Source organism: Odontesthes bonariensis, chromosome 15 (assembly GCF_027942865.1).
Source record: "Odontesthes bonariensis isolate fOdoBon6 chromosome 15, fOdoBon6.hap1, whole genome shotgun sequence".
Lineage (NCBI taxonomy): Eukaryota > Metazoa > Chordata > Actinopteri > Atheriniformes > Atherinopsidae > Odontesthes > Odontesthes bonariensis.
The window spans coordinates 33,234,324-33,247,040 of NC_134520.1; the positions used below are offsets into that span (position 1 = coordinate 33,234,324).

At 44.1% G+C, this 12,717-nt stretch overlaps 1 protein-coding gene across 1 annotated transcript in view; it reads right to left on the reverse strand.

Annotated features, from left to right (window-relative positions):
• Nucleotides 1-4,305: 4,305 nt before the first annotated feature.
• The window catches only part of gmds (GDP-mannose 4,6-dehydratase), a 249,391-nt gene continuing 240,979 nt past the window's right edge, over nt 4,306-12,717 (reverse strand). The window contains exons 10-11 of the mRNA XM_075486027.1: nt 5,612-5,680; nt 4,306-4,810 (exon numbers count right to left, since the gene is read on the reverse strand). Of these exons, the coding sequence (XP_075342142.1) occupies nt 4,748-4,810; nt 5,612-5,680 (132 nt within the window). The 3' untranslated portion in view covers nt 4,306-4,747. The remainder of the gene's footprint in view (nt 4,811-5,611; nt 5,681-12,717) is intronic.

The following is a 12,717-nucleotide window of genomic DNA, read 5'->3' on the forward strand; positions in this document are numbered from 1 at the left end:
TTTGAGTGATTTATTAGCAGGGATTTAAACTGAAAGGGAAATTTAAATAAATAAAAATTCAAAATGAGGAACATCTAAAATACATCCATAATATTGTAAAATCGTGGTTGGATGTCCAGAAAATTAGGGCCACTGGAAATTAAGATATGTATATATTTTTGAGCTGGTTTCAGTGTATGCGTGCAGATGCGCGTTCACGCGGCCTCTTATGGAACACGAATCACTTTGATTTTTTTAACTTTTGGTGTAAAACGCGGATGTAACAAAGTGCTGGAAGCCTCAGGAGGCTCATTTGTTCCCAGAGCGAATTTTTTTTCATTATTCAGAGTTTTTTGGGCGCTGCGGCCTTGAAAATTAGCTTCAGCCCAGAGTAGCTTCAGACTCCGTTTGGCTCCACCTGAGCGCAGCATATGCTGCATGTGCTCCGGTCCCTGAGTGTAAATATCGGGCGGTAAATAAACTCACGTGGCAGCAGTTCAGCAGTGCGGTTTGAACTCACTAAAAAGGCCTTGTCAGCAAAACATATCAGTCATTACAAACTCAACAGGCTTCCGTCTGCCTTCTGTTTATGAATGATGGGAGGGTTCGGATGAAAAGAAAAGAAAAGAAAGAAGCTGCAGCTGCATTTATTTTGGAAGTCTGTGGAGAACATTCTGCTGCAGGTCCAGACCCAAACGGTCCCTGCTGACGGCCTGATGGATGTGATATCTCACTGAGGGATATACGAGCGTCTGCTTTGCATTTTGGAGTCCTCCGCATTCAAAAAGCGCAGTAGCTGATTGAAATATCACTGCTGTCAAATGTTTATTTATCTCGCTGCTTTGCGGGACAACCCCCGCCCTTAAAAAAGGGAAAAGAAAGAGAAAGAGAAAGAGACCCAGGTACTGATGGAGATCTAAATGTTCTGCGCGCAGAATTAAAGGCGACGCGCGTGCAGTTCCACCAAGTTTAACAGCGATTTAACAGAAAAACCAGGGTTATAACACTGAAATTAATTAGAGGAAAAATGAGAGTTTATTCCGTTTTTGGTGATAAATTAAATAAACTTAAATTACACAATAATAATAATAATGATATAATGATATTTTTTCCCAGTTCTCTGTGGTTTGTTGGCGCCCCGGCCTCCCTCTGCACTCCCCCAGCAGTCTGCAGGCTTTCAGTGAGCTGATGTTACATTACAACACCTCTGCGGTGTGTGTTGTGTGTGTTAGGGGGGCCAGGTGTGTGTGTGCGCGTGTGTGCGCGCGGCCCAGCAGCCGGTGAACAGACGGCTGTGAGGGCTGATTGTCAGTTTGAGGCCTGCGTGGATGAGATTTTAATGAGTCAGTCAAATAAAAACAGAAATTCCAGCATCCAAACGCTCCCCAGGGCTACAGGCTGCTGCAGCCGTAGTGTAAACAGCGCGTTATTGGCCCGATGGCTGCACCTTTCCACAGAAGAGGGGGGGTGGGGGTGGGGGGGTTTAACTACGGTTCAGCTGCGCTCTGAAATCTCAAACTCCACAAATTACACTCCGCTGCGCGCAGATCGCTGCTTAATAATGAGGAAAAGTGACGTTTCTGTCCGCGTGATTGATGCGGCTCTCCAGAGTCAGGAAGGAAGAATCCAGCCACTCTGACGAAAGCATTTTTCATTCTGAGGACGAGACAGGAGGAGGTGGCGGAGGTCAGGGGAGAGGATGTCAACAATGCGCTGTAGGAAAGGACGGTGAGAAGCCCGCGTTAAAGCCTTCTCTGAAGCAGCTTCCCTGGGACTCTGAGGCAGGGCAGGGCGGGGGGCTGCTGGGCTGGTGGGGCAGCTTACAGGCCCGGCAGGGCAACTAAAGGCTCCCAGAGGAGCAGGGAGGCGTTCTCCGGCCTGGGCCCAAACAGGCCAGCCGGAGAGCTGATGATGCCATGTTGTGTCGGAGGTGTTTTAAGGTTCAGCTCAGTATCACTAGCCTCGAGGGATCACACGTGCGCAGGTGTGTTTTACGGTACAAGCTGAGCAGCGCGTTCACCGCAGTGTTGGGTGAGGAAAGTCCAATCAAGTGTTTTTATCGCGATACGCCACGTCATTAATGTTTGTTATTATTTTTATTTTTAGGAGACAAATCAAGACAAAAAGCTCATAAAACATGGGGCCATTTTTCATAGGAAGAGGGAACTAGTAAAATAATAAACTACAAAATAAAATAAAATAAAATAATAACTACAGAACTGGGGTCGTTTAGCCTTTTATGTGAACGTTTTTTTTACATTTTGTCAGCAGGTGAAAGTGAAATAAACAAACCGTCACCGACGTAAACTTTGCACGTTTTGGGTCCAATTTTGGAGCAAATGCGCTCAAACTTCCCCCCAAATCTGGCGTCACCGCTGATAAGATTATTCCATTTACATTCATGTAAGTAATGGAAGCTGCCGGCTCTGCAGGGTGAGGTGTGCAGAGCTGAGCTGTGCGCGGCCCGCGGGGCTGAGAGCGCGTCTCCGGCTTTAATCCTGGAGATTCAGACGCAAACAGAGATCTTCTTCTCATTTATTGTTGTTTATTTAAAGTATTTTTTTTCCGTGGAAGAGTCAAAGAAGTCCTGCCGAGCCTAATCCCGGATCCGGTTTCCATATCAAACCAACAGAAGGCCTCAGAGGAGTGTTCATCACTCAGCGCGAGCAGAATACCTCCAACCTGCCTTAGATTAACTTTGGCTTCCAGCTCCAGCTGTTACCTGAGAGCATTCTGAACAGCTTTCTGCCTTTTTTCTTCTTGTTTTGGATTTATTTTTATTACTGAATCTCTCCTCTCTGAACGGGATTTTCATCTTTTCTAAAATCTGAATTATTGCTCCCTCCTCTCCTCGCTGCGTATTGATCCTTATTGGTTCGAGTTTATTCGCTTTTTCATGTCTGTCCACAGTGACACTAAATGAAAGCATCTAATTAAACTGGAGTAAAAATAATCCCCTTTAACATGTAGTCAGAATTTAATCCAGCATGGTGTTTAGTGACGGAGCTCAAATCAAAATATTCTAATAATTCTAACGCAGCTTTAATCTGATATTGCTGCTTTGAAAGGAAACTTTCTGCCGGTTATATTTGGAAGTTTTGTTCATTATTTTACAGAAAGTCAACCTGATTTTCCTTTTTATTCTCAAAGATCTTTAAATTATTCGGTTATTAAACTCCTTCAGTCTTAATTTAGCAGCGCGAGACTTCTTTTTTTGTTTTATTTACCCTCTTTGTGCTGATCACAAGACTCCCCTGGTTGTTGTTGAGGGGCTCGCGGTGCACCTGTGTGAGGCCTCGGGCTCTGTGTGTGTTTCAGGGGCCCGAACAGCGGCGGGGCCACATCTGTTTCCAGTCGGTTTGTGCGCGCAGGCGCAGCGCGGAGACACCTCAGTGTCCCGCAGGCCATCTCCCGCTCCTCACACCGGGGCTCCGTGCAAGCTGAATGTCAAGCTGAGGCCCCGTGAAATGCAGTCAGATTCTCCGCTTTTCCTCCTCCACGGCTGAAGTGGAAACAGTGTTTTTTAGGGCTGTAATACCTTTACACGTTACAGGGAATAAAGCTAAAGCGGATCAATGTGACACAGCTGTGGAAAACCTCCAAACGGGATGAATTAAATACAGAAATACAAAACAAATCTATAGCAAAGGTCACGTGTTCTCCTCCATGATAATTACTTTAACTTGTGACACAGTTACTGTATTTTTTTATAAAATCCTTAGAGCCCATTTATACCTTTACTCATTTAAGATTTGACTCATTTAACTTGATTATAGTTTGAAATCCTCAAAATACTGGAAACATGAATGCCCTCACTACACATAATAACAGACAGTATGGTGATAAATAATCCAGGAGTGTGTGTGAGAAGCACACAGAGCAGCAAAAAGAAATCCAGTCGTTGTTTTTCCTGCGGTCATGTACGCCACATTGTTTGCAGAAACAAATCCTGGCAGCAGTGTTTAGATTTCCACCTTCATTTAACAACACAGGCAGAAGAGAAGATAGCTTAGAGAGGAGGAACATCTGTAAAGGGGGTGAAAAGTTAAGCGTAACCCCGGCAACCAGCATCAGGACTGCCTCCTCAGTGCCAGTCAGGGGCAGATGTGAGGCGCCCGGCGGCGGGGCCGTGGACCCGGGGCTCTTCCTGCTGCATGAAGGAACGCAGTGTGCTCGCAAATAAAAAAGGAAAAGAAGAAAGAAAAGAAAAGTGGGAGAGAGAAGAGAGGCCTGAGATCCTGGAGATGGCTTCCCCAGCGCTCACTCAGCACCTGGATTTAAAGGAGCGGCTCCCCCAATGAAGAAAAACACAACCGAGCGCCAGCCTGCCAGTTCCTGCTTTTATTCTCAATCATTTTCATGTTGCAGTGCGTGGAAAACAGACCCGTTAATAAGTCTCATTTAAAACATTACTAAGAAAAAAAAACCTTCATTGATTACTATATTCATTCCTCCGGATCGTCTTCCAAGAGAGGTAAAAATTCAGCTTTGACACATGAATCGACTCAAAAGAAAAGATAACACATAAATAAATCATTCAACGTACATATAAATTATGACATGATCGGTATTTAAATGTAAAAGGCATAAAAAACAACTAAAAAAGGCAAAGATTGGTTCCCTCCAACAGCGATACCACAGAAGAAGAAAAGGACACGATCGCTTTATGTGGGAGAATGAAATAAAAAGAAGCCCCGCCACCGTCGGCCTCAGTGGCAGAACGCTGGAGTGTTAACACATCTGGATGGGCCGACATCAGTACGCGGCCTCAGGCGTTTGGATTCTGCCTCATTAGCTCCACGTCTGCGTCCACCATCTCCTTCACCAGCTCCTGCACAGAGACACCACCAGATTTAAAGGGGATTCAGCTGGGAAAATGCTCCTCAAGTGCTTTAAAGTGCGACCAAAACCAATGAGAACACGGCTAAATTCGCCTGAATAACTAATATATTTCAAAATAAATATCTCATATGCATCTACTGACTTCTTATTTTTAATTCTTTGAGCTTATTCCCTTTAAAATGTACCGAAAACTAACCGTTTGGTTTGTTTAAAGTATTAAAAAAGTCACGTTTAAACTTTTTTTTTAATTAAATTTTTTTTTAAACATTGAAAACTTGCAAATATTTATTTTAAAAAATCCTTTAATACAAAAAAATAAATAAAATCAAAGTTTCATATAAAGCGTGTGAGAACTTTATAAAATTAAAAAGTAACGATTTAAAGTCACTTTGTGAATTTATCTGTGTTTAATATCACTTAGATTTTTTTATATACATATTTTAAACACTTTTCATGGCATATTTAATATATATATTTTTCTATTAAAATATCTAATTTGGTGAAAGTGTTTCAGTACCTTTAAAGCTCCTTCTCACAGTTTTTCAGGCTTAAAAGGCGTAAAAAGATGAGTTTTTTAATCCAAATTTGTTCTTTTTTCCTGTTTCTTTCGATGCATTTTCTGTATTTTCTTAGAAATATGATAAAAAACAATTGCCTGAGCACGTTTTTGTTCCATTTCATCACACAGTTTCAATGATTGTGCATGTGTGGACGGCTCAGTTTTCCCATTTCTCTGGAGAAAATATTATTGTGGAGCACAATGAGCAGATTATCCGGCCCAGCGACGTACCTCAAAAGCCACCTTCGGCTTCCAGCCCAGCTTCTGATACGCCTTGGTGCTGTCGCCTTGCAGGTAGTCCTGTTAGGAAGGAAGGAGGGACGGGGAGTGAGAGAAAAGGAGAAGGGAAGGGAAAGAGAGAGGGAGGGGGAGAAAGGAAAACAAAGTCATCCGTGGTGTCTGAGCCGTGTCTGAGTCAGCTGATGTGAGGACGCGTTGGATTCAACTCGCCTTCTTCAGCCGGACACCAGAGATGAAGGGTGATGATTACTTTCTCTCACTCCTTCCCTCACACACACTATCCCCTCTCTGGGGGGAGAAAGGAGGTCACAGAGTCTCGCTGGCCATCAACCCCCCCCTCTCGCCTCCCCACCTCCGATCCGTCCAGACGGCCCTTTTCGGTGCCAAAGCATGATGAATTGTGGGACTCTGGTGGTGTAACCCCCCCTCCCCCCTCAACTCATTTCCCCCCCTGTTGTGTTTTGCACTGGGTTCAACATCCAGCAAGACCCTGCCTCAGACCACCAAAGAGACAGAAAAGGGGGGGGGAGAGAGAAAAACACTTCTTCCTGTACGTCTGGTTTTAAAGGCTCCCCGTGTTTTTCTCACTTCTATTTTCACCTCCATATTCCAGGGATTTTTCATCCCTCATTTATTGTGTCAGAAACAATATACAAGAGAAGAATCTCCCTTTTTTTCTGCTTTATAAATTCCAAAATGCTCAACTTCCATTATTTGTGTCACGCTGTAGTCGTAAAACCGTTCAAACCTTCTTAGAATTTCACTGAATGTGCATTTCCTGCACGGCAGATTGCTTCCTAAAGATGTCCCAAACGTTTTACTCTCATTCATATTTGAGTAAATCCCACATTCAGGCCGCAGCTCACCGTTTCCCAGCTTCAATATAAAGGAAAACAACGAATAAATTGTAGATTCCTCGTATGTGAAGAGAGGCTTCACGGGGAAACGATTCAGGAGACAAGATCCAGCATGTGCACACGTCGCACGTCCTGCTCATATCTCACAAGTGTCGTAATCCAGAGAAGAGCCGATCCCCGGCGCTTTAAAGAGCACGAGTTCTCACCGGTGTGGCAGAGGAAATGCCTTCAGAGTTACTCAGAGTGCGACGGCTGCGGGGACTCATCGGTGATGGCGAGGCCTGGCTGAACAGACGGGGATGCTGGACCCAAAGCAGAGCAGCGAAACCTTTCCTTTGTCTTTCTGTGTGAAAGCCAGGCTCGTGTTTAACCCGTTCAGACTGAGGCTCGGCTTAAAAGACGTTTTTATTTACCAGCATCTGCAGAAACTCCTATTAGCTTGTGTTTGTTGAAAATGCTGCTGTGAGAGATAAACTGGCTCCGGGTCACAATAGGTTAAAGTATCGTTAGTTACAATAGCCGGTGGTGGATTGCTTAAGTGTGAGACTCTGTTGTTATCTGCTGCTGAACCTCTTGAAAACGTCCTTTTCTGGGTGATCTTATTACAGAGGAACGCACACGGCAGTGCTGGCATAGTTCAGCCTTTTGGAGAGCAGGGACCCACATCTCGGAGAGGCTCCACGGCGTTTAATCACACTCTCCTGATTGCACACAAAAGGCCAGAGCGCCGAACACACACGGAGGGAACAAGTACGGGCCGATTCTGGCTCTGACGCCGCTCGGCTTAATATTATCCGTCCCGAGCCGAAAACCTGGTTCAATTCCGGGTGAGCCGCCTTGTTTTTTTTACATTTTTTATTTTTAAACTGCACCATTTTCTCCTCCGTCTGCAACAGCAGGACAAACAGCTCTTTCTCATGTGAGCCTCTCTGAAGCCAGAACTGGAAACATTTTCAGACTAATTACCTCCAGCAACGAGACATAATTCATCACGGGGCCGAACGTAATTATCATAGGGCGACTTATTCCACCAATTACATTAAATAATCCACTTGCTCGATAATTATATTGATTAAGGTTTGTAATGGAGAAGGTTTCATAGCTGGCATAAAAAGCAGCGACTCCTCACGAACGCCGGTTAAGGACGACTGTTGGAAGCAGCAGTTACACCTGGTTCAACATCATCTGGCCGCAGGGCCGATGCCAAGACAAATTCTTTAGCTTGGTGTCCGTCTGCATTCATAAGTAGGTCAAAAGAACAGAAACAAGCTCGCTGCAGCTCCAGGAGATAAAAGAGGACGCCGGGAGTCTTACTGCGGTTAGGGTGCCTGAACCAGAGATGGGGACTCGAGTCGCTGTTTTGATGACTTGTGACTTGACTTGACTTGACAAAAAATAAAAGACTCGAGACTCGACTCGGGACTTGGAAGTTAAAGATTGGGACTTGACTTGACTTGAGACACGATGACTTGAATGACTTGAGTGTTATTCAGTTCATGTTTTCAGTTTGAATATAAAATTAATAAATAATTTAAAAAATAACATGGATTACCCGGTAGGAGCGCAGGCTGAGAATGGCGTCATGATTGGATCCCTACCCTGTCAATCAGCCATGCCCTCTCTACATACCTTAGTGTTTATTGGAGAGAATAAACTCATATCAGATATGCATCAACATGTCAGCGGGACCGAGAGTCGTTGTCTTCGGCTTTCGTAATTACCATTTTGACGGCAAAAGACGAACAGCACAGTGCAAGACATGCGGCATCAACATCTCAGACAGCCAGACGACAACTTCCAACTTTGTTCCTCATTTAAAGATCCATTCTGACCAGTAAGTGCTCGTCAAATGAGCTAATATTATCCTGTTAGCCTAGTCGGTAGTTAGCTAACGTTAGCTTGATATGATACGGGGTGGACAGGTTGGACACATTGGCCAATGATGTTTACTGACAGTTACTTATATCTTTGTGTTTTCACTTTATTAAGATCAGATTCTGCAGGTAAAATAATAAGGTGACTTGACTTTGACTTGCCCAAGAAAAAATTACTTGGGACTTCCTTGAGATTTGAAAGCCAAGACTTGACACTTGCACATGTGTGACTTGGTCCCATCTCTGGCCTGAACCCTCCGAAATGAGTTCTATCTCCACGTAATCATCTAATCAACCTGAGTGACAGATGCAAGCTTCACTTCTGCCTCTGCAGCAGTGCACAAAGGAACAGAGAGCAGTGCGACTCCCTTCTGTCGGCAGCTCTGATGCTCTCAGCTGCACCGCCGAATATCAGCAAAGTCAGCTAAACGGTCGTTGACCCAGATCCGGGGAGAGAGCCTCCGTTACCGCCAACCAGTGCGAGCCACTAACAGTACAGATGGTTTCACGACCATTCTTTCCTTCTCTGACTTAAGATCACAGACATTAAAGCTGGGACTCAACATTCAAACATTGTATACCTGCATCTCTTCTGTGGTGCTGGGAGCCAGCTTCATCCGATCAGAGGCTCACGCCATGAAACAGCTTTTTAAACAGGGTTTTTATTCATTTCTGTGCATTAAAAGATCAAAACACTTGTAGAATATAGCAAAAACTGTGAGTTATAGAACTAGAGCTGAGCTTTAAACACTTGTGTTGAAAGCATTAAGCATTGGAACTCTTAGTCACTTGGATATTAACTTCAGGACATAAAACAAACAGCCGGAGCTTCTAGAGGAAGCTTCACTCAGACTGTGCTTGTTTGCATTTCCAGACATCTTCACTTGCAGAGTTTAGGCAAACTATGCTCCGGTGTCGACTTTGTCTGAGGAGCGTATCCGAGCTATAAAAGCTGCTTTAACCCAAAAGGTTCCTTCAGATAGGGGGGGGGTTCCTCTGTTTAAACTGAGCTCCAGGTCCTGTGAACGTCTCCCAGCTGCTGTACACAAACGCAGCAGCCGTCACTCAAAATGTGGCCATACGGTACCGTCCGACAGGGTCGTGCTGAATTAGGTTTCTCTGCTTCGTCTCCTCACTCGTCTTTAAGCCGACTTTGACTCCCCCCACGCTCCGTCTCTTCCTGCCCCTGGCATGAAAGTCTGAGTTTGTATGCGGTTATAAACAGTAATAACTATTTCTGGGCTCATAAATAAACCCCATGAGTAATGGTGGAGATTAACGGCGACATGACTGAGAAAGAAAGGCAAAAACGAAGACACTGGGGACTACTTAATCAATCAAAAATGTTAAACCCTGCCAGCCCCACCCTGAAAGAGGCGGGGATTCTCAAAGTGTACAGCACACCAACAAAGGCTGGTACATTTGTTCAGGCCCCTCCTGCAGTTGAAGGGTGCAGGGACACCACTGTCAGAAGGTAATGATCCTTGGGGATGATTTCAGTGGCTTAAGCACAGCTTCATGACACTAAAAAAGGTCGGCATTTCAATACCAAAACTCTATACAAATGATACCAGTTTAAAAAAGACACGAAACACACAAGGCTGGAAGTTGTTTCCTCTGTATTACAGTCGGTGTTGGGGGTACCGTAATAATATAACGCGTTACAAGACTGTTTTAAATCAACAGAAGAAGAAGAAGGCAACAACACCTGATAATTCAACGTTTTCTAAGTGGTTATACTTGCACTGTTTTGAATTCGTCACAGAAATGGATAAGAAGCTCACAGTAAGGTGCACTTTATGTGCTGGTGGGAGGCCGAGGGAACCATCTACGGCTAACAAATAGTACGAGTAACCTCAATCTGATAAATATCCTGCTATGTTGTACATAACGAGCAGCAACAAACTCTGTGTGAAGGTAGCCGACCGTCACAGAGCACGGAGTGAATGAGCTGTGCTGCAGCGGCGCGGGTTGATGATGTCATCCCAGTAGATAAGTGTGTAGAAAGCTCCAGAGAACAACAACACGGCAGCTCTGAGCTAACAGAGCAATAGTACGCGTTCATTCATTCATTTGTCTTAAAGTATTGGTGAAATAAAGACAGATAATGCCTTATTCAGAGGCTGTATTGTCTCTGCCCTGTTCTCTCCCGTTATATGGATATACGCCGATCTCCAGTGATCTAAATATCTTCCGAAGGACGCCGACTTTTACCAAACTGTTATCGGCGAGTAGATGAACGTATTTTATGCCAGAAATAAGGTCCAGGTTTAAAAAAAACCCACAAACTTCCCCTTTAAGCTAGAGGCTAAACGACCTCTTGCTAGCAAACAGACGGAAGATGACGGCGCAAATCTAAACAACCAAAGTTGGACTTCTCCGGACCAGAGGTGAAGATGTTTGACCCAGGAGAAGTGAGAAGGCTGGTTATATCATTGCATCACTGTAATTCAGCTATTCATGGTAACCACTACTTGCAGATGCAACAGAGACCTCATAAGGCTGTAACGTTGCCCAACACTGATTACAATCATCATCCTTGTCCCCATGGTTGTCAGGCCTGGCCTCTGAGATCTCTCTCCGGGTTTAGCAGCAGAACATCTGTTGAAATCAGAGTCCTGTCTGCTAAATCTGCCTTCTTAGCACATAACCACAGAGTTAAGCATCCAGGAAGCTAATCCAGCATCTGGTCTTTCTCCACCAGGATCTTCTGCAGGTGACAGACGATCTCAGGCCCTCACAGGTCCGCCTGCACAGCGCCGCCCCGGTGAAACAAAAGCCGAGTCCAAACTGCTAACGAGATGCTTTCTGCGGCCGAGTGAACTCACCCCAAACAGAGCATGTAGCGAATAATTCAACGTGAACTACTAACAGATGGGGGCACAACATAATCTTCATATGGTTCCGATTTGGAACCGAACCCGACATTTCGGTACATCCTGTTTAAAAGCAGCGTTCTGCCCGTATCTGAAAATATGTAGAAGTGTTGATAACCAAAAGCTGAAAATTAGCCGTGACAACACGTGTCCCTCGATTTGTGATCATCTGGCACGTTTTAGAGATTAAACGACAACACGATCCGCACACTTTCCCCCCCATCAGAGACCGTTAAACAGGCCTGTTTAACGCAGTCTCAGAGGGCGGACCTGTATCAGGTGGAACTCCAGAAAGAATCTGATTATCTCCTCACTGAGAGAGTTTTATTTGTTCTGAAATCCAGCACAAATGCATCACCACTGTGGCCATTTCTCCTTCCATCAACAGAACCCTCAGTGTCTGAAACGAGTAAAACTAAAAGCTGATGTCATTGCAGACTTGTAAATCCTAAATTGTTTGGAAGGCTTTTCAAAATCTGATCAATTTACTGGAAGAGTTTGACGTCTATCCAAGTGTTACTCCACTGACAGTAACTCTGCTTTAATTATCTCTCACATAAATTCTGGTAATTCTGGTCAATTCCGGCACCTTTCCATCAAAAAAAGACGAGCTAATTCGAGTCGTGAGAGGGTGAATTACACCAGAAAATACAAAAAAAAAAGAAATGTTGAAGAAGACAGACACAAAACTCATCGCACTGGACTTTAATAGGAGAAAAATGGGGAGTTTCAATGTGTAATATTTTAAATAAAACACAAACAGAGTTCACCCCACAGAGACAAACCATACACGCTCACTCTTACAGTCGATTTAGAGCCACCACTGACCCTAACGAGCATGTTTCTGGGTGGCGGGAGGAAACAGTGGGTGAAACGTAGGGATGGAACGACACTTTAATCAATAGAGTCCCTTTTAAAGAAAGCTACAACACTCTGTTATTCTGCTGGGGGTGTCCATAAAAGCGGAAATACAAGAGCTTTAAGAGCGCTTTCAGGGATCATCTCAAGTTAATTCCAGTAAAATTTAGCATATTTAGTCTGATGTTTGTTTCTATCCGAGCTGAGCTGAACTGTCTTGTGTTGATCCTTTTGTTTTATCTGTATAGTCCTGTGTTATTTCTCATTTATTTCTCTTTTCTTACCTTTCTGTCTTGTTTTTTTTTTTTACCAATCTCCATCAATCGACACGAATCAAAGGAAGAAATGAACAGAAATGCAATTAAAATGAATCAAACCCACATTAACAGTTTCATGTTCAGAATAGAATAAAAAAGAAAGACAGTTTCGTAAGCTTCTGTGAAGTATTATCGAGTGTAATTAACTTAACTACAGCCCTGCAGAATTAGTAATCAACGTCCTTTAAAGCTGCAGCATCTGCGAGCATCGGGCTTCTTCTCTTCCTGTCGGTTTCCCTGATACGACCTGCTATAATAAAGACGTGAAGCCATAAAAACAATCCTCAGAAATGCAGAAGTGGGAGACAAATAGAG